General features: G+C 53.8%; 2 protein-coding genes across 3 annotated transcripts in view; one reads left to right on the top strand and one right to left on the bottom strand.

The window, feature by feature from the left end:
* Positions 1–685: 685 nt before the first annotated feature.
* Positions 686–25,978, bottom strand: SLC6A17 (solute carrier family 6 member 17). 2 transcript variants are annotated; one of them, XM_079327137.1, is made up of 12 exons: positions 25,516–25,978; positions 16,577–16,969; positions 13,155–13,312; positions 12,803–12,929; positions 11,971–12,152; positions 10,823–10,933; positions 9,665–9,906; positions 8,463–8,655; positions 7,949–8,141; positions 7,294–7,453; positions 6,113–6,275; positions 686–3,813 (listed from the first exon to the last, which is right to left on the bottom strand). In XM_079327137.1, the coding sequence occupies exons 2-12, from the start codon at positions 16,860–16,862 to the stop codon at positions 3,445–3,447; spliced, it is 2,184 nt and encodes a 727-aa protein (XP_079183263.1). In that variant the 5' UTR covers positions 16,863–16,969; positions 25,516–25,978; the 3' UTR covers positions 686–3,444. The 2 variants fall into 2 exon arrangements, with proteins under 2 accessions (XP_079183263.1, XP_079183264.1); XM_079327138.1 differs by lacking the exon at positions 25,516–25,978 and adding an exon at positions 19,264–19,318.
* GNAT2 (G protein subunit alpha transducin 2) overlaps positions 4,353–26,861 on the top strand; it is a 165,846-nt gene continuing 143,337 nt past the window's right edge. The window contains exon 1 of the mRNA XM_079327189.1: positions 4,353–4,362. The gene's annotated coding sequence lies outside the window, so the exon portion shown is untranslated. The remainder of the gene's footprint in view (positions 4,363–26,861) is intronic.

Genomic DNA, 26,861 nt, shown 5'->3' with positions numbered 1-26,861 from the left:
GCATCCCAACTGCAGCCCTACAGGCTGGGGATCAGAGCATCCCAACTGCAGCCCTACAGGCTGGGCCTGCAGCTCCCCCAGCACAGGGTGTGCCACTCCAGCAACCTCCTTTTTTGTTCTCTCCACGCCCACTGAATACCCTCCCCCACAGAGAGGGAATGGGGTTTGGACCCCTCCTGACCTGCCCAGCACCTCCTCATCCCCCAGCCAGAGACAGCACACTGCTCTGAGCAGTGCATCTGGGCTGGGAACCATCAAGGAGCTGATGTGGGGGGACAGGGACATCGGCAGTGGTTCCCCCCTCTTTGTCCCACTGCCTGAAGGAAAACTGAAAAGTGCCTGTGCTCACAACTAGCAGCTATTCCCTGTGCCTCTGTGCAGGAAAAGAGGGAAAGAAGTGATTTCTAGGGCTAAAAGCCACTGGGGCCAGCCAGATCCACAGCCTGGGACCCCAGGAAGGTGTGTGGAGGGAGAACCTGCCCCGGCAAGCAGGAGAAACCCCCCCAGGCTCCACAGGTGAGCGAGAAGAGCCAGCAGTGAATCCTAAAGGCAGCACACACACAGACACGCACACACCCCACGCACGGCACCACGGACGGACACACTGCCCCACTCCCCCTGCCCAACACCGAGCAAATGCCACAAAAATTGCACAGATAAAATAAAGGTGTTGTCCCTCCTCCTCCTCCTCCTCTTCCTCTCTGCTGGATCCCCAGGGCAGCTGGACACACCCTGGGGCTGGGGGGAGAAGGGGACGTGCACCCACCACGCACAAGAAATAAAAAGGTAAAAATTATGTCCTGCTATAGAATGAGAATTGATCTGTACAGCACTGGGAATGAAAATAGGTCATGGGTCACTTTGGAATACGATTTGTCATTTAACAGCATTTACAGTGACATTTACAGAATAAATATACAATAGAAATAGAGAATCTCTAGGTTATTATTCCATCTCCTCTCTCTGTATATATTTTATATATATATATATAATATAGCTTCTTTGTTACCTCCTTATTGACTTTGCCTCCTATGGATGCTGCTAGAAGAGAGGAAAGTGAGAGCCTCCCTGGCTGGTTTGGGAACAGGGGTGGGAGAGAGGGGGCTGGATCCTTCCCCCTGGGGTTTAAGGAGCATCATGCCATGATGGGAGCACGTGGGCTGAAAGTTTGGGGGTGTCCTGCTCCAATAACTCCATGGGAGCTACGGTGGGAATCCAGCCCCTGGCTCAGGGGTGTCAGGGAGGTGATGCTGGGCAATGATTTGCCTCATCCTCTGTTCTGCTGGTCAGGTGAGAATGGACCCCATAATACATGGGAGGAAACATGTTGGCCTACTGATGGGGAAATGCCATCAGATTTGGGCTTCTCCCTTCCAGAGATGATGCCATGGGGACATTTCTGTGTCCCTCTTGCATGGGCAGAGGAAGGAGAAAGACATGGGAAGAGATGAGGAAGAGGCAACTTCTGGAGGAGCGTGGCTGATCCTGACTCTCAGATCTGGTGCCTCTTGGAACCATCACTGAGCTGCTTTGGTTCAGTCCACTCCTCCATCTTCCCCCCAGAAAAACAATGGAGGGCTTGAGCTAGTTGTCCAGGAAGAGTCTCCAGGCCACCAACCAAGCCCATGGAGAAGACAGTGAATAAAGGACCACACCCACAAGAGATGTCACTGTGGGAACCTCTTGGCCCCAGGGATGCTGAGAATCAGGGATGTGCTGAATGGACCAGCTGCTTTCTGCCTTCACCTCCAGCCAAAAGGAGAACCAAGGTGAAAGAAAAGCAATCGACAGGAAAGGGAGGAGAGAAGGGCTCATGAAGCAGCACCCACCAAGGTGGCCTTCAGAGCAGCCTGAAAGATCTTCATGCACAGCCCAAGCCCAGCAGGACCCAGGATAAGAAGCTCCCCCAGCCTCTGAGAGTGTGCAAGGAGGCTGCTGCTTCTGTGTCCCCAAGGAAAAGGGGGATGATGCCAGGTTATCCTGGAACCCTTGGCAGGAGTGTTTGGTTACATGTGGGATTCAGGGAAATGACCCTCAGTCCCAGAAGAGAGACTCAGAGATAGAAGATCCCACACTTTCCTAAACAGCCTGGGGAGAAACAATGTAAGGTCACATCAGTCTGATCCCCCAAAATCATGGATGGGCACAGTAGAGGCCCCTGGACTCTCACAGGGGCTCCCCAGCCTGGATCAAGAGCTGGTGGGGACCTGGCACCCAGCCCTGGCTCCCAAGAGCCACTGCTCCTCGGGTGCCTGTGGTCCCCAGGAGCTGGTCACCCCCATCCAGAGGCTGCTGAGCTCCTGTGGGGTGGGACAGGAGGCAATGCCAAAGCCTGGCTCAGAGGGGACACGAGGAGAAATGAGGAGGCACATCCAGAAAGAACCACAGCCCAGCTCACCTCAGCAGGCAGCACGGGAGGGAGTCAGGGGTGGTTTCCTGAGAGCTACACCAGGAGTGTGGTGGGACTGGATGTCCCACAGCTCCTCTGCTTGTCCCTCTGGGACATCTAAAGAGAGGAGTGGGAGGAGATGATCACCATGCCAGGGATTTTGGCTCAGCAGGGCATCCCACAGGTCAGGAGTAATTCCAGGAGAGCGCTCCTGACCCCATCACACCAGACCCCTCACAGGCTCACACACCCAAACCACTGTCAGTTCAGGGGTCCTCCTGCCACTCAGCAGCACCACACCAACCCAAAGAGCACCCCAGCCCCTATATCCCATGGCTGGGACATCTCTGTGCCTCCAAACAACTCCCAGTTACCGTCCCTATGCTGGTGCCAACAAAGATTCCAGGGACACACCAGGCCTTGTCCCACACACCCCAACATCCCAGCCAGCCCAGCATTGCTCCCTGCCAACCTTGGTCAGAATTTGGGGGGTTATTTGGGTGTGTCCACAGCTATAAAAACCTACAGGAGATACAACAACAACAACGATGGTGACAACAACAGCACCTTTTTGTGCTATGAACATCGATGGTTAATTGTGCTCGTTGGAATAAGGCCATGACTCCTCCCGGCTAAAGGACAACAGACGGGGAGGGAAGAGCTCTGGGTGACAGGAGGAAGTGTGATTGGCCTCCCTCCTGCTGCCAGGTCCTTGTTCCAACCATCAGCTGCTTAGAAAAGAGAGATTCTTTGCTTCAGATTTGAGCTGCATGAGAGCAGCTCTTGGAAAGATATTGCAGCATCTCTTACTCCTCCTCCCTTCCCTGGAGATGAGGCCAGGGGTCCTGCCTTTCCGCCGAGGGTTGTCAGAGGAGTCCTGCCCCTCCTGCAATCCCTTCTTCCCGACGTCATCTTAGAAATGGCTGCTTTGCTTACGATTTTAAGAGGGGTTTCTTCTTCATCTTCCTTAGTAATTAATTTTCCTGTTGCCTGGACAGCCAGCATCCACTCCCCAGTGCCCTCCTCTCCCGGTGGGGGTGGTGGGCAGGCAACCATCACAGTTCAGATTCGGGGGTGCTGGCCAGCAGGTAGCCGCTGCCGTAGCGTCCGTTGGGAGCAGTGCTCATTTCCATGGGGGAGTTGCTGCCGGGGCCCAGGTAGGAGCGGTGCGTGGGCATGGGCGAGGGCGTCTCGCTGGGCACCTTGCTCAGGATGAAGCGGGTCTCGTCGTTGTCTTCCAAGTTGGAGATGTCCTTCATCATCCGACCCTTCTTGTAGGTGACGGAGAGGGCGTTGGAGCCGTCGGACACGAGGTGGAACTGCCGGAGGATGAAGACCAGAGGCAGAGGGAGGGAGGCCAGGATGATCAGGGAGATGAGGATGGCCATGGCCCAGGTTGGGTAGAACAGGAACTTTTCAGCAGCCTGGAAGAGACAGAATTTGCCATGATTTGCTGAGCAGTCAAAAAGGCGCTGTGTGGGATTTCACCTCATGGGATGCCCCACGTTGGGCGCCAACTGCTGTGATCCCCTTCTCTCTACCCTTATAATCCAGCTGCTGTGTGGGGTCTCACTGCATGGGCAGCCCCACGTTGGGCACCAACTGCTGTGATCCCCCTGCTCCCTGACTTTATAATCCAGCTGCTGTGTGGGATCTCACCTCATGGGATGCCCCACGTTGGGCGCCAACTGCCATGCTCCCCCCACTCTCTGACCTGCCTCTGGCTGGTTCTGGGTCAGAGATGGAGGGAATTTGGGCATGGACATAGCAAAAGACCAAGGAGGCTCCTTTTCCTGGCATAATGCAAGCGTTTATTCCTGAAGGCTTCCAGGGGGAAAAGAGGGAGAACAAAGGAGTGGCAGGGGATTTCAAACCTAGGTGAGGGGAGAGGAAACTAAGCTGCAGCCAGTGCAGTTGCACTGGTGAGGAGGAGCTAAGGGAGGGCTGAATCAACTTCACAGAGCCTCAGGGGAGTATAGTACAAACCGTTTTTCTCAGTGCAATATAAAACAATAACAATAGTCATAATGAACGCTAATATTAGAAAATTAGGATTTCAGTTACCTTGCTGAAAATAATTAAGAGTTAGAAGTTAGAAGGGAGTAGTTATCTGAAATAACTGATATATCTGATTGTCTGTCATTTTATGTTTGCTCAGTTGCACTTACAATGGGAAAAGATGAAACTAGTGAGCAGATCCAAAGGAACATAGACAATGCAATCAGAAACCCATTCTTTGGAAAACTGGACTATCCCCAGAAATCATTTGCATTGTCAGTGATAGAAAAGGTCAAGAGTTTAGGGTGAAGAAGACTCACCTTACTTCCTCCTTTTAAGACTCCTCCCCACGAAAACGACCCCAGACTAAATTTAAGAAGTAAATCAATGCTTAATTGCTATTCAAGTTAATTACAATAGGAAACAGGGGATGGGAGGGGCTGTTATTATGAATATGCATTTGTTTGAATCTTTTGCCAATAAATAGATTTTGTGGTCACCTGTGATTTTGCAGTATTAGAGGATTACCTCACACTGCTGCCCAGAATGAATAAACACACACTTTCTAACTTTAAATTGTTGGAGAGTCTTTTGTCTGTCACAGTTGAGTATCAGTATTAGACCAATACCCTTATTTTGGTAAATCAATAACAGTGCAATACAACAAGAATTGACATCATGGGACTGTTGCAGCAGCAGTGATGCCCTCAACATCTCTGGAGCATCAGACAGCTCCTGCTGCCTCCTGCCACACTCAGGGACACCACAGGAAGGTGGGCTCAGGTGGAGGGAAAGGATCCTCACACAGTGTGGGGCTGGGGAGCCAACCAAAAATCAACACAAACTTCAGCCCAAGAGCAGAGCTGGCTGGAGATACCCTGGCAGGGTGAACAAACCTGACAGCTCCCAAGGGATGAGCAGGGCAGGAGTGTCACCCAGCAGGAGAGGAAGGAGGAATGAGCAGAGCTGTGTTGGAGTGTGAAAACACTGAGTCCCTCAGAGAGAGAACAGAATGCAGAAATTTAATTAAAAACCTTTAGAAAAATTAAGCCACACAGGCATGAAATAGAGGTGTAAGCTTTAGTTTAAGTAAGTAAAAATATGTTTTAAATGGCTTAAAGAGCAAAAGCCTTAGAATCTAGTATAAAAAACAAGGTTCATAAACAAGCTACAGTGAGAGCTCAAAAATACAGTTCCAGATATTAGTGTAGAAAACAAGTTTCAAAACCGAAGCTGCAGTGAGAGCTCAAAAATATAGCTCTAGACATAATAAAAATATAATAAGAATATTGCTCATATTCTTCAGATAGAACAGATAGGCCAAATGTGCAAATTAGACCTCAACTTTTGTATTATAGAACCAGAATTCTAATAGGTTTAGAAGAAATACTTCAGATTTGTGTTTTTAGCTCATTGGGTAATTTGTAAATAAGAATCTGTGCCCTTCTCTCTCTCCTCACCGCCATCATCATCACCCAGGATAAAACAGGAGCTGCTGCTGCAATTTCAGCCTTCTTGGGGCTGCTTCTGCTTCTAATGGAGACTTTACTTCTATTTGGGATGCTGTGCTGAAAGCTTTTAGCACGGACTTGAACACTTGGGACTCTTTCTATTACAGCAGCTACCAACTGCTCAGCTCTTTTGAAGATATAAATTCACAAGAATCGTGCCAGAGCTGGGATGGCCAGAGGGGTCTGAGGTGCCCCTGCTGCGGGCTGTGCTCACCTCCTCTCTGATCCACGCGCTGTATCCCGGGGGGCTCACTCCCAGCTGGATGATGCTGGCTGTCATCAGCACAGCCATGCAGATGGGAGACACGTACTTCCAGGTGTAGTAGTAGAACTGGTAGGGTCGGAAACCCAGCATTTCTGTCAGCTCCTGCATGAACCTGTGAGGGAAAACATGAAATCCTGATATCCCCCCAACTCTGAGATACTGTAGTAATACTGAACAAGTTTGGGACGCACTGCCATGTCTGAACAAGTCCAGGCCATGCTCTGTATTGTGTGCACCAGCCAAAGTATATTTAGCTGTTTTTCTCCATATTTTGCTGTTTCTTCACATGCTTAGCTCTTTTTCTGTATATTTCTTAGTTTAGACCAGTGTTTATAACAGGTGCACAAGATAAGCCATTTTTAGGTGTTTTTCTGCAACTTGGTGAAACCCTTCAAGGCCACTGAAACATAAATTTTGCTAAATCAAAAGAGAGGGAGCTGAAAAACAGAATACTGAAATTAGAAGACCCAAGATAAAAGTAGGTGGTGAAGTTCTGGACAGCCACCAATCATCATGCCTGAGGGACTCGTGCAAAGTGCATGAACAGCATAAAAACACCAATCAAAAAATGCATGATTGCGTGGACAGTAGTCTTAGAATGTATAATTAATGCTAAAAAGTAAACAATAAATCGGCTTCTGCATAATCATATTGATTTGCTGTCCAGAAGTCCTGTTTCTCGTGCAAGAAACAGCCTCCCAGGAGCCCTGCTGATGCTCAAGGTGGAGCCTGAAGAAGAACCCAGCTGAGCATCTCAGCATCCCTGAAGCCTGAAGAACTTGTGGAAAACTCCTCAGGACAAGACCATCTGAGCGTTATCCAGAGCTGCCTTTGCTCTGGACAACTTCTGAGCAAGAAGCACTGTAGGGAACAGCCTTCCCTTCCAGAAGGACCTGGAAAGCCCAGGAAAAAGGGTCATGACAAATAAATGAGCATCAACCAACAGGAGATACCCACGAGAAGGACCCACTCCTGGGGTAGGAGAATCAAAGTGAACTGAATTCCTGCCTCTATAACTGCCCTGGGAGCATTTTCTCCTGGAGAAAAAGCCATGTGGAAAGGAAGAGTAAGGAGGGTTTTTAGTCAGGAATTACAGCACAGTTAATCCTTCTGCTGGAGAAATTCCTTACTTCTTGGTGCCATAGATCCAGGCCACAGCGATGTTCTCCAGGATGACCACGACGGTGAGTGGCAGCGTGGCTGAGTAATCATCAAACATGGTCACAAAGTAGTTCCCAGAACGCTGCACAAAGATCAGCCCCACCACGAAGGCAAAGATGCAGCAACCCACTGTGGGGAGCAAAAGGGCAAGGTCAGCAGGGCCAAGACCTCCATAAGGTCCATTCCCTGCATTGCCATGGTCAGCAGAGCCAAAACCTCCACAAGGTCCATTCCCTGCATTGCCATGGTCAGCAGGGCCAAGACCTCCACAAGGTCCATTCCCTGCATTACCATGGTCAGCAGAGCCCCCTGAGGGACACCAAGAACTCCACAAAGACCATTTCCTACATTGGCATGGTCAGCAGAGCCCCCTGAGTGACACAGGACCTCCACAAGGTCCATTCCCTCCATTACCATGGTCAGCAGAGCCCCCTGAGGGACACCAAGAACTCCACAAGGTCCATTCCCTGCATTGTCATGGTCAGCAGAGCCATGACCTCCACAAGGTCCATTCCCTGCATTGCCCTGGCCCAGTTCACCCCCCACACTCTTCTGGGGTGACTCCTCAAGGCAATGGGGACCCCCCAGTCCTCCCCAGGGAGGTTGCAGGAGAAGAGGCCTCACCTGTGAACACTTCCTTCCGCACCTTGAAGGTGTCGATGATGGGCGTGGTGATGCCTGACATGGTCCCAATCATGCTGCCCAAGCCCAGGTTGATCAGCATCAAGAAGAACATGACAGACCAGAAAGGCGAGGCTGGGAAGTGGGTCATGGCTTCTGTGAAGGCAATGAAGGCCAGGCCAGTCCCTTGCACCGACTGTTGAGGTGGGGAGAGGACCAAAAGATGAGGAGAAACTTGTCAGGGACACAGACTTTGAGCCCCTGATGTCTCAGGTCTGCCCCACCAAACCCTCTCCAAGGAAAGAAAATCCCAGTCTGGTACTGGAGATGAACTGGTGGTGACCCTGCTGGACTTGTACTGGACAGAGCTTCTCCCCCCCAGGAGGACCCTCTGTGCTGGGTAAAACCCAGGGACTTGGACTCCCCACCCCTGGAGGGTCTCTAAAAGTTGTTTTTCCAGATCCATGTGCCCAGGACTGACACAGGGAGAGGCAATGGGGTGGGTGCCACCAGGTACCTTGTTGAGCTCATCCTCCAGCAGGCAGGCATCCAGGCCCAGCTCTTTGAAGTGCCCCTCCTTCACTGTCATGATCACCCTGTACATCTCATTGTAGTCCTTGGCAGTGAGGTGGGAGAAGTTCACGTGGGGTGGGATGAGGTCGTGGCTCAGCACGTTGGTGTTCAGGTAGCCCAAGATCTTCTCAGCGTTCCTAAGGGAGAGCAGAAGCTCTCAGGTGATGCAGAGCACCTGAGACACATTGGATTCATGCTCAAGCTGCAGATTAAGAGCTGTCTTGGGGCTGGATTTTAGGCTGGAGGAGCTGAATGTCCAAATCCCTCACCTACAGGGGTACACCTCTGGAAAACCAGGTCTTGGCCACCAGGAAATTTGGTCCACCAAACCCCAGGATCACCCAGCCTGTGTTGGGTTGATGTGGCCAGAAATGTGAATTCTGTCCCCATCTGTTGCAGCTGGGTGTGATAGTGACCCTGATCTCCTGGCACATATTATCTGCTAATGGGCCATCTTTAAACCAGCTGGGACAATCATCTTTATCTTTCCACAGCCCATCCTCCCTCCAGGAGATATCTCCTGTTCATGGCCAGTGAGTCCCAGTGCATGACTGATAAAATTCCATCATCCCACTGGGAGATGCTCCAGCCAGGGGAGGAGCCAAGCCTTTCCTACCCAGAGAAAAACTGAGATTTGGAACACCACAGCACCTTTCCCACTGGATTCTAGAGGAAAGCCAGACCTTTCCACATCATCCCTGCACCTTCAGAGAAAAACTGCACCTTCCACAGGAGCACTGCTCCAGCTGAACCACATCTGCCCCTGCAGGAGGATGCAGCCACCATTGAATGGCACTGCTGCCAACACCCTGACTGACTGACGGGTGTCAGCTTGGATTCTGACTCTGGCAGGGTTGGGATTGTTCTTTGTAATACTGTATTTCTATTTTAATTTTCCTAGTAAAGAATTGTTATTCCAAATTCCCCTATCTTTGCCTGAGAGCCCCTTAATTTCAAAATTATAATAATAATTTGGAGGGAGGGGGTTTACATTCTCCATTTCAAAGAGAAGCTTCTGCCTTTATTGGCAGACACCTGTCCTTCAAACCAGGACACAGCTTCAGAGCACTTTTGTGCCTCCACACCCACCACAACTGGCAGCAGCAAGGACCTGCCCACCCCAAACAGAGACAAAGCAAATCTTACTCCACCACGCATTTCTCATTCATGATGTTGGCCTTGAAGCCCAGCACAGCAAACACAACCAGGGTGGCCAGCACAGAGGTGAAGAAGTTGATGAAGGAGACAAGGGTGGCATCGAAGTGGCAGTTGTTGTCCTGCTTGTTGTAGCTGGAGAAGGCAATGACCCCCCCAAATCCCAGACCCAAGGCGAAGAAAACCTGCGTGGCTGCTTCACGCCACACCTGGAGGTCCAGCATCTTGTCCAGCTTGGAAAAAAGAAGGAGAAGAATTTAGGAGGCTTGATGGCCCCATCCCAGAGCTGCATTAAAAGGGCTGAGTTGGTTTTGGAGAAGCTATGGGCTGGAGGTGGAAGGAAATGATCTCTAGGGTCCCTTCCGACCCAAACAGTTCCATGGGCAGGTCTGGCTTTACCCAGAACTCACAGGTTCTTCTCCTCATTCACTCAGAGGGGGAAACTGAGGCATGGAGAGGACAGGACAAGGTTTGACCTGACCACGTCTCTGCCTGCTCCACCTGCCCCAGAGGCTGGCTGGGGGTTCCATTTCTCCCAGTACAGCTTCCCAGTCCGTGACCCCCCAGCCCAGGGAGCCACCCCAGCCATGGCTCCCCATCCTCCCCTGGCCCCCTCCTCCTTCCTTCAGCACTGAAATCAAACATCCTGGCTGGGGGGTTCTCTTAACTCCTGATCCCCTCTCCTGGGAGCCAGAGCTGCAGCCTGAGGCCTCCCAGCATCACTCATCAAGGGACCATAATTAATGTCTTCTAACAGCCCCGCTGGCTGAGCTGATTCATCTACATCTCTGCTTAATTAATTAATTAGCTGGTTAATTAATAAGTGCATACCACCAGCAGGGGTTTTGCTGCCAGCCAGCATCTCTCCATTAAATCTTTATATTTCCATATTCCCTTGGACACCTCTGTGCCCCCCACCCTGGCATCTGGGTAGCTGAGGGTGGTGGGTGTGTGAGGCTTGGGGCTGTCCTGAATTTTGGGAGCCACTCCACATCCTGATTATCTATCAGGACCCCCAAGTTTGGGGTTGGCACTCTGATTTTTAGGTGGGGAGGAAAATAAGGGGAATAATCAGAGAATAAAGGAAAACAGAGCATGAGCAGCCAGGAGGGGAACGTGCTTGGAGTCTGCAGGGCTTGGAACTCTCACCTTGGGTGTGAACATGTGCATGATCCCATCCACTGCCCCCCGCAGCAGCAGCCCCCGCACCAAGAAGCAAACGAGCACCAGGTATGGGAAGAGGGAGCTGAAGTACATCACCTGGAGCAGGAGGGATGAACAGCACAGCCTCAGCCCCTGCCCCTGGGCCCAGCCTCCCACCCACCCCACAGCTCACAGGGCAGAAGGAATGTTTCCCTCCCCAGGATGGGGGTGGCTCCCCAGGGATGAACTGTGGGACCCCTCGGATGGTGCAGGTGGATGGACAGTGGCCAGGCAGAAGGAGCTGGGGGCACTGATGGGCAGCAGCTGGACATGAGCCAGCAGGGTGCCCAGGTGGCCAAGAAAGCCCCTGGCCAGGATCAGGAATGGTGTGGCCAGCAGGAGCAGGGCAGTGATTCTTCCCTGTGCTCAGCACTGCTTGGGCAGCACCTCAAGTGCTGTGTCCAGCTCTGGGCCCCCATTTAGGAAGGACACAGAGGGGCTGGAGGGTGTCCAGAGAAGGGAGGAAGGCTGGGGAAGGGTCTGGAGCACAAGTCCTGTGAGGAGCAACTGAGGGAGCTGGGGGTGTTTATCCTGGAGAAGAGGAGGCTCAGGGGAGACATCATCACTCTACAATTCCCTGACAGGAGGGTGCAGCCAGGGGATCAGTGACAGGACATGAGGACACAGCCTTAAACTGCACCAGGGGAGGTTTAGCTGGACATTAGGAAATATTCTTCACAAAAAGGGTGATTGGGACTGGAAGGGGCTGCCCAGGGAGGTGGGTGGGTCATTATCCTGGAGCTGTTTCAGGAAAGCCTGGATGTGGCACTCAGTGCCATGGTCTGGGTGACAGGGTGGGTTAGGTCACAATCTCCATGACCTCAAAGGTCTTTTCCAACCTGATTGATTCTGTGAAGGGCTGGAGCTCAGGGGGATTCTCTGTGCTAGAGTGGCTGAGCCCTGCACACTCATGTCAGCCGAACTAAACCTCTTCCCTACACCCTCCTTTGATCTTATTCTTATTCTGGATCCCTCCAGAGGTGACCCCAGCTTTGCAGGTGTGAACATCCCAGGGGACACAGCATTCCAGGGGTACCCCAGGTTCCTGCTTCCAGGACAGAGCCCAGCCAGGCTCAGGTGCCACCAGCACCCACCTTCCCTGAGGACTGGATGCCTTTGATCATGGCCAGGCCAACAAGGCTCCAGGCCACCAGCAGACACAGGGTCATCCTCCAGTTCAGCCCCCCACTCTCAGAGATGGAGTTGGAGATGTCCAGGGTCTCCCTGTACCAGAAGTAGGTGGTGGCTGAGCTCCTCTCACATTCAGTCTCCACAACTGCAACAGAGCAGAGGAAGGAGAGCATCAGGGGCAGAGTCACCCACTGTCCCTGGATGGATCAGTCACAGACCCACTGGAGCCAGCCAGGGAAGGGAGACACCTTGGGAAACTGAGGGGCAGAAATTAATGGGGCTCATTCCTAGCAGGGAAAAGAAGAGCCAGGACATAAAACCACTGCCAGGTGAAAATGAGATGTTAAATACAGGGAGAGATATTTTCATTTGCTGTAAAACCTCTCAGAGAGTCCCAGGTTGATGCTCAGATGTTATTAAACACCATTAGCTCCATCCACGTGTCAGGCAGTGCAGCAGCCCCTGCCTGACTCTCGCTGCCTCCCTCCACAGTCCTGGAGCAGGTCCTGGCCTCAAGCACTGAGGCAGCCTGAAAATCCCATCAGTGGGGACTCTGCATTCCCAAACTGGATCAGATCCCATCGGTGGGGACAGAGAGCACCAGGGACACCCATCCAACCAGGGGGAAAATCTCCATGCGGCCAGAGAGGACCCAGTGCCCCAGGAGACAGCTCTGCCTCCTGCAGCTCTTGGGGGGGATGGCGTGTCCCCCAGTGTCCCACAGTGTCCCCCAGTGTCCCACAGCCCCCCTCCCCTGGGAGCTGCCCCCTCCCAGCCCAGCTCCCCGTCCCTCACCAGCCACCGAGCCGTTCTTCACGATGGGGCACTCGCTCCAGGGCAGGGGGTACTGGAAGGACTTGAAGAAGTAAAAGATGCTCCAGCCAATGATGACATTGTAGTAGAGACCAACAAAAAAGCAGACCTGCGGGGGAGGAAGGAGCAGGACATGGCACCAAACCACAGGGCAGTGCCACTGTCTCCAGGGTCCCTCCCACTGTGCAGGGAGCGAAGCAGGGCTGATTCCCAAACCATTCCCAAACCAGCCCCCGAGCCATGAGAGCTGCAGAACACCTCTCAAGCTCTGGCCTCCCGTGGGGCTTCTAGAGGTTGGGCTCAGCCCGAGGGGGCTGCAGGCCCTGGTGCTCACCAGGCAGCTGGCGTAGCCAATGCCTCCCAGGCGGGGACAGATGTAATTCCAGACCCCAATGCTGCCCCGGCGGATCCTCTGCCCCACTGCCAGCTCCAGGAAAAACAGGGGCAGCCCGATGATGATCAGCAGGACCAGGTATGGGACCAGGTAGGCACCTGGAAGGGGAGAGGAAGGTCATTGTAGATCCTCAAGGACAGATGGACAGGGGTGGACAGAGCTGGGACAGGCTCTGCCTGGTCTGTCAGTTATTTGCAAACAGCTTCAGGTTGTTCCAGGGGAGGCTTAGACTGGATATTAGGACAAATTTCTTCATGGAAAATGTAGTCAGGCACTGGCACAGGCTGTGCAGGGCAGCAGGGGAATCCTTGAACTCTTCCAGGGATGCACCAGAGCCATCCCAGGATCAGGATTTGGATGGGGCTGAGCCCTGGGGACACAGCAGGAATCCCCAAACCAGCCATGAGGACCCTGAGAGACATCCCAGGATCAAGATTACATGGGGCTGAGCCATGGGGACACAGCAGGAATCCCCATACCAGCCATGGGGACCCTGTGCCAGAGCCATCCCAGGATCAGGATTACATGAGGCTGAGCCAAGGGGACACAGCAGGAATCCTCAAACCAGCCATGGGGACCCTGTGCCAGAGCCATGCCAGGATCAGGAAAAACTGTGAGGGTGTGGCACTTGGGGACATGGGCTAGTGTTGGCCTTGTGGGCTAATGGTTGGACTCAATGATCTTAGAGGGCTTTTCCAACCTAAATGCTTCCATGGTATTGTGATCCAGGAATGCAGATCAGAGCTTGGCCAGAGGAGAAGCTGTGGAGAGGAGCAAACAGGTGTGTGGAAGGAAAGGGTGTGTGTGGGATAGACCCCAAAGACTCCCTGAATCCACACAGACAGATCTCCATGTGCAAGGAGCCCCCTCCAGGAGCTGACCCTGGGGAATTCCCAGCTGTGTCAGAGGATCCATCCTGCCCCCATCAGGCACAGACAAGCCCCTGTCCCAGCACATCCCACACCCCACCAGCAGCAGCACCATGCCATGAGCCACCCAGTATGGTCCAAGGAGTAGAAACAACTCCTATTAAAACTTGCTTTTAATTGATTTAAATGATTGTTGAGTCTGGAGAGGAGTCTGTGCTTTCTGAGGCAGAACTGATGACATTAAAGGATGCAATGACCCAGGCTGCAGCCTGAGGAATGGCTCCAGCTCCTGCCAGGAGCTGAGGAATGGCTCAGGACAATGTGCCTGGCTCCTGCAGGGTAGCAGACAGCCCAAAGAAAACCAAAATTCCTTCCTGGATTGACACCCCATGGCAGCCACCACTCCAGGCAGGATCTGGGGTGCTGGAACCCTGAAGCCTGGGAGTTTTGAACTTCCAGTGCTTTCTGACTCTGACCCTCAAAAGAACACTGATTTTTACTTGAGGCCTTGAATGCTTCCAAATTGGAGTGATGGAGTTGGAATCACTGGTGTGTAGTTTGTAGAAGTGTGTAATATCACATGCTGAAAGGTTTGGAATTTGGGGTTTTAGAATACAGTAATAGGTATGAGACAGGATGGAGGTTCTTGGGTGCTGGCTCTTCTTCCTTCTTGTTCCTTCTTTTTCTTGATTTTAGGCAGTCATTTTTGGTTGGATAGAAAATCCCACAGTGCAGGTCACAGGTGTTTGGTCATTGGGTTAAAAGTATAAATAATATAGATGTTATCTTTTAATTGGATAGTTAAAGACCTTAAAAGACCTTGTAACGAGCAAGATCCAGCTCCATTTTCTCACTTTTAGCTTGTTAGCTAGAGGTACTGTAGAACTCACTGTGCTTTAGAGTTAAACAACTGAGTCCAAACGAGAAAATCCATCAGAAGAAAAAAGAACATAACCAGTAATTTGTGGTGCCACTAATACTAGGACAGGGGTGCTGCTCCAAGCAGGGACTCTGCAAAGCAAATCAGCCCTGGCATGGTTGGGGATGGTGTTAAAAATGCAGGTAGGGAGAGAAATTGAGGTGCAGCAGCCCAGGGTGATTGGGAGGGTAAAAGGAGTCCCTGCCTGGCCCAGCCCTGGATCCCAGCACAGGGTGGGTAAATCCATTGTTCATCTCCTGATCAGCAGTGCCAGGGCTGTGCTGCCTCAGTTCCCATCCCACATCCCATCTGCTCTGGTGTCCAAAATCCCTTCTTTAATGCTCCCCATGTAGCAACAGCTAGTTCAGCCCTGGATTCCAGGAGGAATCCCAGCCTGGCCATACCAGTTACACCCACACATCTGAGGCCAAAGCCCCCCAAATACCCAGGACAGCAGAGAGCTCAGCATAAACTGAGGATTTTTCATTGATTGCACTAATTATGATTAATTTAGGATTGCTGTGGCCACGGGGAAACTGAGGCACAGCTGGATTAATCCTTATATAGAAGATGGATGCTGGTTCTAAACCTCATTTAATGGGGAAAACTTCCTTGGCAATCAGAGACCAGCTGTGGACAGCTGTGAAATGAACCCAGCAGGGCTGTAGTGACCTCTCCCACTCTGAATTTGGGGTGAACACACCAGCTGGGCTGTGCCAAAACTGAGTGAGCTGGAGCCAAAGCAGGCACGGGAAGGGAAGGGAAGGGAAGGGAAGGGAAGGGAAGGGAAGGGAAGGGAAGGGAAGGGAAGGGAAGGGAAGGGAAGGGAAGGGAAGGGAAGGGAAGGGAAGGGAAGGGAAGGGAAGGGAGCAGTCCCAGGAGGGGAGTGCTGACTGCACAGGTCTCTGTTTGGCAGGATGACTCATCCTGATGATGACACCAGAGAGGTTTAAATTATTGAGAGCACTGCAGGGCTGGGGCCACGGCAAAGGATACAGGGCTGGGAACACAGAGAGCTCAGGGGGACAGGGCTGGTCCTGGCTCCAACACGGCTGGGAAGGGACTGGGTTTGGATTAATGATGAGGAACCCACTCTCTCATCAGGGTCATGAAGGATGGTGGGGCTCAGCACAGCTGGGAAGGACCTGGCCCAAGGAGGAGGTGTGGAGTGGGATGAGAGAATGGCCTTGCTGGAGGGTGGATTTGGGAATGGAAGCACAAAATGTGGCTTCAATGACACAGGGAAATGGAGGGACTCCCTCTTCCCTTTTTAGCCCTAATTTCCAAACTGTCCCAACAGCAATCAGGGGGTGCAGCCAGAAATCCTGGCTCCCAATATGGGATTCAATGTGACTTTGGAGCAGGGAGGTGGACAACCTTTAGGAAGAGGTCACCCAGGAGATTTCCATATCTCAGCTTCTGGCAGTCCCTTGCCCCTTCAGAGCCCAAATTACCAATTTCAGAGCCCAAATTCCCCCATCCTCTCCCAAGATCCACATCCCACCATGCAGCGAGGCAGGACTGGGTCACACCCCCTCCTCCAGGTGCTGATCCCACCCCTGCCCCTCTCTCACCTCCTCCATTCTTCTGGCACAGGTAGGGGAAGCGCCAGACGTTGCCCAGCCCCACGGAGTAGCCGATCTGTGCCAGGATGTACTGCAGCTTGCTGTTCCACGCCGGCCGGTTCTCCCCATCCAGCTCCTCATCCCCCTCCTTCTGCTTGTCCCAGCTCTCCCCTGCCACGTTCAGGACGCTGCGTTTGTAGTCCACGGGCTCCTGGTGGGCCAGCAGGTCGGCCACCGACTCGGTGACATGCTCGCTGCTGTGCTCCCGCTGTGTCACCTTGCTGTTCTTCGGCATCGGGGCGGCGCCGGGGCGGGCAGGCAGGGAGGAGGATCAGTGTCCCACGGGGAGCAGAGCAGAGTGTGAGCTGCAGCTCAGCCTCACCTCCTCTTCATCAGCAGGATCTGCGGGGAAGGAGGCAGTTGGGTCAGCTGGTTTTGTCTTTGTGTTGAGTTGTTGTGGCCAAAAATGTGGATTCTGTCCCCATCTGTTGCAGTCAGTTGCCCTGATCTCCTGGCACATATTCTCTGCTAATGGGCCATCTTTAAACCAGCTGGGCAATCATCTTTATCATTCCCATGACCCACCCTTCAACCAGGAGGTATCACCTGTAATGGGCCCTTGTTAAACACTGGGTGTGGCAGTGATTCTTATCTCTGTGGGAGATATCTCCTGTTAATGGGCCATTGTTAAAAACTGGGTGTGGCAGGGATATTTATCTCCTGGCACACATTATCTGCTAATGGGCCACCTTTAAACCAGCTGGGGCAATCATCTTTATCTTTCCCACAGCCCATCCTCCCTCCAGGAGATATCTCCTGTTCATGGCCAGTGAGTCCCAGTGCATGACTGATAAAATTCAATCATCCCACTGGGAGATGCTCCAGCCAGGGGAGGAGCCAAGCCTTTCCTACCCAGATAAAAACTGAGATTTGGAACACCAGAGCACCTTTCCCACTGGATTCCAGAGGAAAGCCAGACCTTCCCACATCATCCCTGCACCTTCAGAGGAAAACTGCACCTTCTCACAGGAGCACTGCTCCAGCTGAACCACATCTGCCACTGCAGGAGGATGCAGCCACCATGGAATGGGACTGCTGCCAACACCCTGACTTGACTGAACGGGTGTCAGCTTGGATTCTGACTCTGGCAGTGTTTTGGGATTGTTCTTTGTAATACTGTATTTCTATTTTAATTTTCCTAGTAAAGAACTGTTATTCCTAATTCCCCTATCTTTGCCTGAGAACCCCTTAATTTCAAATTTATAATAATAATTTGGAGAGAGGGGGTTTACATTCTCCATTTCAAAGAGAAGCTGCTGCCTTTCTTGGCAGACACCTGTCCTTCAAACCAGAACAGCCTTGTCCCCGGGTGGGACTGGTAGCATCAGGTGAGAAGAGTGTCCATCCCCCTGTGTCTTTGGGACCTTCATCTGAGCCTGGAGGGTCTCCTGTTCCAGGAATGATGGACCAGGAGCAAAGTTCTGGCTGAGAATCAGAGAATGCCAGGATTGAGTGGGAAAGAACCTTAAAGCTCATCCAGTCCTACCCCTGCCATGGGCAGGGACACCTTCCATAGACCAGGCTGCTCCAAACTCTGTCCAGCCTGGCTTTGAACTCTTCCAGGGATGGGATGGCCACAGCTGCTCTCATTCATGGAGCTGCTCTCATTCTGCATCAGATGCTCTCATTCATGGAGAGGAGCCTCCTGTGCCCCAGAGAGAGGAATTTCCCTGGTGATGGAGCTGGTCACATTGCTGGGACCTCTTCTCCCCTCTAACACCTCTGGCCCAGCAGCTGAACCTCACAAGCTCTGACACTAAACCCAGCCCTGGCTGAGGCTCTGCCCTCCCTGACCTGCTCCTTCCCCTCCTGGCCATCAGCACAGCCCAGGCCTCGCTCCACGACAGCTTGGGAGCACTCAGGGGACAGTGACAAATGACCAGGCTATCTCTGCGTCCCAGGAAGTTATCAGGAGTGACTTTGAAAGCCTTGGAGCCTGATGCTCAATCTCCCCAGGCAGCTTTACAACAGATAACTGCTGCAAAAGCAGCAGCAGCCAAGGCAAAACCATCAACCCTGGCACCCCTTGGCTTTCCCAGCCTTCAGCGTGGGTCAGGAGCAGTGATCCTGCACAGAAACACCTCAGGAGGTGCCCAGAGCCAAGCCCAGCCCTGCAGATTTCTCCCCTGCCTCAAAGATCTTGGGGACATTGTGAAAATCTGCTCCACTGGGCTGGGGATTCCCAAACTGGGAAAGCACCATGTCCCTCCTGTCCATACTGGGAGAGCTGGGGTCAGTTCTGGGAGATGGGCAGTTCCCACCCTAGACTGGACCATGGTGAAAACATAGAACTCCCATAAAAAATCCTCAGCTTGGAGAAATAACCCTCCTGAAGAGCTGCTCTTCCTTCTTTCCTCTCCTCTCCATCTCTGCTCCCAGGGACACTGTACTGGTCCTGGGCCAGGGCACAGAGACCTGAGCCACCCCCTCCCACCCTGGGGGCTTTTCCAGAGCCATTCCCAGCTCTTCTTTCCTTTTGGACATTTTGGATCCAATTCATCCCACAACCCCAAACCTTTCCAGGGCAGTGGGTTCAGCCCAAGCAGAAAAGGCATGAGCTGGGTCCCAGCTCAGCAGCAAATCACTGGGAGCAGGAAACCTCCCCCTCACCCTCCCTCACCTCAGTATTTTCTCACCCCTGACGGAAGTTCCCCCTTTGCCAGGCCCTGTTCCTATAAGAAAAAAAAAAAATTCTATTTTCAACTGTGGGCTGCATCTGTTGCCAGGCAACCATCCGGGCTGCACATCGCTCCTGGATCTGGAGAAGGCTCCCAGTTCCTTCTTCAAGGCCAGACCAGCGATGTTTAATTTGTTAACGAGGGCTCATTCACATCAGCTCACGGCTGATGGTGGGGATTGATTGTGGTGATTGCTGGAGCGTGGCTGCGGAGCTGGAGCATCCCCAGGGGGTGGGGATGGGCACAGGGACACGGGGATGGGATGAGTACAGGGCACAGGGATGGGCACGGGGCACTGGAATGGGCACAGGGACACGGGGATGGGCACTGGGATGGGCATGATACTGGGATGGGATGGGCACAGGGCACTAGGATTGACAGAGGGCACTGGAACACTGGGATGGGATAGGCAAAGGGAATGGGGATGGGCACAGGGCACTGGAATGGGCACGGGGATGGGCACAGGGACACTGAGATGGGCACTGGGCACAGGGACACTTGGATGTGCACAGGGACACTGGGATGGAATGGGCAGAGCCTCCTCCAGCAGCCAGGTAAATGCAGCATTTCCATCAGGTTTGGGTCAGGCTCCGGGTGGATTTGTGCAGAGCTGAGGGTTGTCTGGTGCTCCCTGTCTGCTCAGCAGCTCCTCCTGAGCCAGGGTGACTCAGAGCACCTGGAGGACTCAGCCTTGGGGCTAAAGTATCACTAAGGATTAGGGAGAGAGGAAAGAAGATCCAGGATGTGCTGGCCAAGCCCCAGAGCTCAGTGGCCCACGGTGAGGGCAACCCAAAGAGCTCTCCTAGGACACCCCAACCCCTCGGGGGTGCCCAGCTCCAGGCAGGTGATGCTGAGCCAGGCCAGCACCCCGGGGTCAGCACAGACCCCACAGCATCCCTTTGGATCTCAGCCTCTTCCTCTCTTCAGTTTAGGTCCCCCGCAGGTTGTTCTGAGGAGTGAGAGGCACCAGCACACAGATCCTGCAGGAGCAGGGTCCTTCCAGCACCCCCAAAGCCCCAGAACCTCTCAGAGCCTTCAGCACACTCCAGACAGCAAATTCCCAAAGGATTTGGGGGATCAGCAGGGCTGCTTGGCTGCTCTCATGGCTTGGGTAAGGGCTCTCTAAACATTGGCATGAGGGTGAAGGGCAGAGGTGTTCCTGCCCATGGGAGCTGTGCCCAACCTAAACTAGAGGGGAAATCATAGCAGAGACCCAAATCCTCATGGTGGGATGTCTCTAGCACAGTGTCCCCAAGGTTTGTTTGGGGAGTTCTGAGTCCCCCCATGGCTCAGCCCCATCCCAATCCTGATCCTGGGATGGCTCTGGCACAGGGTCCCCATGGCTGGTTTGGGGAGCTCCTGTGGCCCCATGGCTCAGCCCCATCCAAATCCTTATCCTGGGATGGCTCTGGCACAGCATCCCCATAGATGGTTTGGAGAGTTCTGAGTCCCCCCATGGCTCAGCCCCATCCCAATCCTGATCCTGGGATGGCTCTCAGGGTCCCCATGGCTGGTTTGGGGATCCCTGCTGTGTCCCCAGGGCTGGTTTGGGGATCCCTGCTGGGTCCCCAGGGCTGGTTTGGGGATCCCTGCTGGGTCCCCCCATGGCTCAGCCCCATCTGGGCATGGTGCTGCTGCCTGGCAGAGCTGCAGCCCTGCAGGAGGGAGGATCATTCCCAGCAGTGATTCCATCACCCAGCCCTCACCATCCCATCCCTGGTGGAACTGGGAGATGAGCCCAGCCAGAACCTGCACGAAGCCACCAGCCCACACAGCACAGGAACACGAGCCAGGGAAAGCCAGGTCAGCAGGGCTCTCCCCATGAATTTCCCCAGCCTTTTGCACCAGCCCCAAGATCTGCACCCTCCAATGAAAAAGCACAGTCCAAATCCATCTGAGAAAGGTATTTCCGTGCATTTCTTTGGTTGAAAAGGGAATTTAATCAAAAATTCATCTGCCAAAAATAACAACCACCCTGTGAGAAAGACAAGGCAGATCAGCTGACAACCAGGAGCTTTCCGGGCTGGAGAGAGATAGAAAACCCTTGTCACTGACAGATGGAGATTCAGCTTGTTTACTTAGTCCCCATGACCTTAATTTTCTTAAATGTGCATTTTTTTCTCTCTCTTTAGAAGACAGATTAGGGTCTTGCAGAGCCTTTCTCATGCTGCCAGGGCAGGGCTGCCTTTGCACCCACAGCTCTGCCCAGGTAAAACCAGTGCTGGTTTTCCTCACCTGGAGAGGGAATGTGGCTTTTGCCAGAGCAGGAGGCAGGAAAGGAGCAGTTTGTGCTGTAGTCAGTGCTGGTGTCTCTGAGCTGGGATAACTCACCTGTCCCTGGCTGTGTCCTTGAACAGAATTCCCACTTCCCTGCTCCCAGTGGAAAACCTTCAGATTTAACTCCTCAACCACCATTGCCTGAGCCCTGTGCCCAGCCCAGAGCTGAGACCACAGCTCCTGTTGGCACAAAGTGACAGTCCCCATCTGTGTCCTCTGCAGGGTGACCCCAAGCACCACATCCCTTTGGGCTGGTGTGGGAAGCACCACTGCAGCACATCCAAGGCACGTGGGACTGGCTTGCCACGAGACAAACCACCAGGGAAAGGGCAGGGAGGGAGAAACTCCTGCCTTGTTCCACCCAGAGGGTTTAATCCCTGCTCAGAGGCTCCCATCAATCCCAAAAAGCTGCTGTTTGGGATGAGTGAAGACCCCCCACACCCCCCAGCCCTGGCAGCAGCATCAGGAAGGGGTCAGGGGAGGAGGGAGGCTCTGAGCCACGTGTCCTGTGCCAGCCCATCCCTGCCTTCCTGGGAAGGCAGCTGGGGAGCAATAAACGGGCTGGAAATGTGTCAGCAAAGCTTTCAGCTGGGCCCAGGAGTGCAGGGGGAGGCAGGGAGGAGATGGGAATTCACAGCAGAACCCAAGGAGAGCAGCCACCAACAGCAAATGTGCTCTGGGTTGGAGCACAGGGGAATTTCTCCTGTGTCCAAATTCTACATTTATCCCTTGTTTGGGTCCAAGGAGGAGAAATAGAGGCAGGAAAAGCCACAAGAAGAGATTGGCCGAGTTAAAAATCAGCATTTTCACCCCTGAAGACTCTCTGCCCCACAATTACCATTTCTCCCCCTTCAGCTTCCACACAAATCCCCCACAGCTCCTAAAGCAGAGGGGAAGGATGTTCCTGCTGAGGCATCCAGCTATCCAGGCCTGGGAAACTCCAGCTCACCCCATCAAGGTCACAGAGCAGGGAAAGGAGGGAGGAGAGGGGACAGAGGAACTGAGGGTTTTCAGGAGGTGGAAATCTACTCTCAGCTTGGGGCTCAGAGATCTGAGCATCAATTTGCAGCTCCTCATCCTCCCTGACACACACAGAGCTGGGGAAATCGTGCAGCCAGGGCCAGGTGCTCGGTGCAGATGGGGAGAGCAGAACAGGGACAGATCCAAGGTCACCCAGCAGGCAGAGGAGGGAAGGACCTCATCCCTCCCTCATCCCTCTGTGCTGCACAGCCAAGGGAAGGAGAGCTGGGTGCACATCCCACTTTGAGCCCAAATCGGGAGAAAAGCAGCTCCAGCCCCTCTCTGAGGTCAGGAGAGCCCCTGGGGGGGGGATGGGATTGTCCTGGCACAGCTGAACTTTGGGAAGCATCCTGCCCTTCCAAACCACAGCAAACCGAGGGCAGGACCCTCCCAGCAGCACCCAAGCTTCTCTTCAAAGCCCCAAGAAGAGATTTTTGCCCAACGCAGAGTTTTTGCAGCTCTGACCACCCTGCTCTGCTCCTAGGGCATTCCCCCAGTCCCTGCCACGCAAACTTCCCTTTTCCACGGTCCAAGGCACCTCCATCCTCAACCTGCTCCATTCTGGAGGTTGCTTCTCCCTGCTCTGGCTCCACAGGGAAGGGTTTTACCCTCTGGGCTCATTAGGGCTGCTCCCATTCTCCCCTCGTTAAAATAAACCCTGTTAATTAGCACCCAGCTCCCACCTCCTGCGGAAAGGACACGGGGTGACTCAGTACCACCAGGGCTGTCCCCGCCTCACACCCACCCTGGGGAGGCACAAACCACACGGGTTGGGTGTGAGAGAGCAGGGGGACACCTGCGAGAGGCTCCCCAGTGTGGACACTGCTGAAGGCTCCTGGGGATCCTAATCTGATTTATTCCCAGGCTGGGGATCTTCCTCAGAGACGAAACAAGAGAAGGTAGAAAGAAAACACAGATGGACACCTGGTGTTGACCACCAGCCGTGTGATGTCTTGTCATATTTTGCAGAAAAATGTTCTCAAAGAGGTGTTGCCTTCTTTGACCGATGAGTCTTTTCTACTTTATTTTCCCCGATCTATCCTATATAAACGCCACGGCTTTTCAATAAATCGCTCCTTATTGCTGCTTGGAGTGGCGTTGCTGTGTCCTTTTGCCCTCTCCAGCCCCACAGAGACACCCCGGGGCTGGCAGGGACATTTCCCTTCCCGTGCCAGCCCCGACCCGCTTTAGCATCGTGACAGCGGCGAGCTGATGAATCACAGCTGCCCCCGCTTCTGCCTGACACCCACCGCAGTGGCTTTCTCCAGAGCCCAGCTGTTATAAATAACCCCCAGTTCCTCTCCAAGGGCAGAGCTGGGGCTGCACCAGCACCCAGGGGTGTCTGTCCCGCCTCAGAGGGACACGGTGACATTACGGTGGTTCCTGTCCCCAGAAGGGCAGTTCTGCCCCTGGGTCACGGGCACAGCAGCAGCCCTGGCGCCTGGGTTTGTCCCCAGGTGTGTGATCCCGTTGATTCATCAGCTTTGGGCTCCTCTCGTGTCTCATTTGGTGGCATGAGAACACACGCAGCTGCAACAACGTGACACCAGAGCAAAGCCGAGCATCGCCTGATTCCTTCAGGCTCCCTTTGATTCACCAGATGATCTTTTCCCACTCAGACCTCAGTGATCCCTTGTAACTCACCCACTCCGGCCAAAGGAGTGACTGAACCCCAAACCAGCCAGGATTTCTCCTAAAAACCAACAAACCAGCAGCACCCACACCCCGCCGTAAGCGCTGATTTCCCTGTTGTAATTCATGAAGCTGCTGCTACGTTTGTAAACAAACAAATCCAAACCCAGCCAGGGGCAGGGTAAAAGCAGGGCCTCTCCTCCTCCCAAGGTGATGGTTTCACCTGGATGTGTGCAGGTCAGCATCTGATTTGGGATAAATTTGATCCCCGTGGCTCCAGCTCTGGTATAATTCCATTCCTTGCTCCGTGCAAACCTGAAGTAGCAGTGGAATCACTCCAGATTTTATTCCCACTGATTTCAGCAGAGCCATCTCCACTTCATCCCAGACCCACATTTTATTTCCCTTGGAGAAGTCACACCCCCAGCCAGGTTCCTTGACCTAGTCCTGACACCTCTGGAGAAATATTCTCAAGGAACTCTCCGCCCTGCCGAGAATAGCTCAGCTGCCGCGGTGCTCCGGGTTTTTTTCCTACCAACACCAGAAATAGTTACATCAGCTCCTGATGGATTCAAACCTCAGGTGCTTCAGACACAAGGCACGATGCAGGAAGCAGGATTTCACCTTCTGGGTCCTCTACAAAGAGCTGTGAGTGGATTTCTCAGCTGGTTTGAGCCTCATATTACCGGAGTGATGGAAATTTGGACCTGGCCAAGAGGCCAGCCCAAAAACCACACCTTTGGGTGTATCCAGCAGTGCATGGAGAGAACCAAGGGCTCCCCACACCCAATACTGTGAATTTCACAAAACCACGACCCCAAGCCCCGTTTTCTACCTCAAACCCAACCATCCACACTCAGGGAGCAGCATAAAAACAAAAGAAGAGGCAAAACCCCCATCACCACTCCAGGGGCAGGGCTGAAAGATTCATTGCAGCCGAATGCTTTCTCCTCTCCCAATGTTATTGTCAAGGTCAACCTGGAGGCTGCATTTCCACCCCTCCTCAGCCGGGATGAGCCCCCCACCAGCAGGAGCCGGCCAGGAGCCCAGTGCCACCCCCGGCGGTGACACCCCCCACCCCGGAGCCGTCTAAATGTCCCCCCAGCCCTGGATGCCACCCCCTGAGGGCCACGCTTGATTCCTCCAGGCTGGGATGTCCCCTGCTTTAACCTCACCCTGTCCCTGAGCATCTTCCCCCTCCAAAGACCCCGGTGGGGAGGGGGCACCGGGGGCAGACCCCGGGAGCGAGACCCCGGAGCGGGGATGGGCGAGCATCCTTACCTGGGCTGCGGCGGCTCCCGGGGAGGATGAACCCGACCCGATTCCAGGAAAAACGCGCCCGCTCCTGGAGGAAACGGCGCAAATTCCCGACAGAAAAATCACCCAGTCCGGGCGGCGGTGCCGGTGCTGCAGGGAGCCGGGCAAACGGGAGCAGCGGCGGCCGGGAAAGGCGAGCGGAGCCCGGGGATGGCGAGTAGAGCCCGGGAATGGCGAGTAGAGCCTGGGGATGGCGAGTAGAGCACGGGGATGGCGAGGAGAGCCTGAGGATGGCGAGTAGAGCCCGGGAAAGGCGAGGAGAGCCCGGGAATGGCGATCAGAGCCAGGGATGGCGGGCAGAGTCCGGGAATGGCGAGCAGAGCCCAGGGATGGCGAGGAGAACCCGGGAATGGCAAGCAGAGCCCAGGGATGGCGAGCAGAGTCCGGGAATGGCGAGCAGAGCCCGTGGATGGCGAGCAGAGCCGGCAATGGCTCCGTGGAGCTCCGGGGCTCCGCTCCGGTCCCGCTCCCCGCCCCGCAGCGCCCGGGGATGCGCGATGGGCTCGCCCGGCCCCGCTGGAGGGAGGGAGGGAGAGAGGCAGAGAGGAAACTCCGCTCGGCTCCCGGGAAATAAAGAAAGAAAGAAAGGCAAAAGCAATTTAAAATAAAAATAAATGAAAAAAAAAAATCAACGCGAAGGGACACGCAGCCCCTGACGCAGGCTTGAGTCACCAGGGCTGCGCGTCAAAGCTGGGGTGCCGGGCCACCCCCCCTGCTCCGAGGGAGGCTCTCGCCTTCAGGGAAAAAGTAGCATCGAGTCCTGACACAAGGGGTGGGTTGGCTTTGCTGTGGGGAAAGTAAAACCTCCTTAAAATGTCCCTGGAGAGCAGCCCCAGGGAGCCCCCCCGGCTCTGCTGCCCCTGGGGAGAGTTTGGGGGGTCTGGTCACACCTTTGCCCTGGTTTATTATCAGAGATTTGTAGCATGGTTTGCATTGGTGACCATCTCATCCCACCCCTGCCATGGCAGGAACAATTTCCATTATTCCAGTCTGCTCCAAGCCCCATCCAGCCTGGCCTTGGGCACTTCCAGGGATCCAGGGGCAGCCACAGCTGCTCTGGGCACCCTGTGCCAGGGACTCCCCACCCCTTCCTCCTTTAGGAAGGATTTTTTCTTAAAATTGAATCTACACTCACTAGATTTCATTATTTGAAGGAGGTGTATTTCATATCTCTTCTATTATTTGGTATTTCAGAGGATTTTCTTTGGCTGGGACACACCCAAGAGGGAGGCAGGAGGAGGGGCCAGGGCCCAGATTCAGCTCCCCCTCACTCAGGTGTGGATCCATAACCTCCCCTCCAGTGCCAGGAT

Source organism: Erithacus rubecula (genome assembly GCF_903797595.1).
Source record: "Erithacus rubecula genome assembly, chromosome: 26".
NCBI classification, from domain to species: domain Eukaryota; kingdom Metazoa; phylum Chordata; class Aves; order Passeriformes; family Muscicapidae; genus Erithacus; species Erithacus rubecula.
This window is presented reverse-complemented; position numbering and strand designations above follow the sequence as displayed.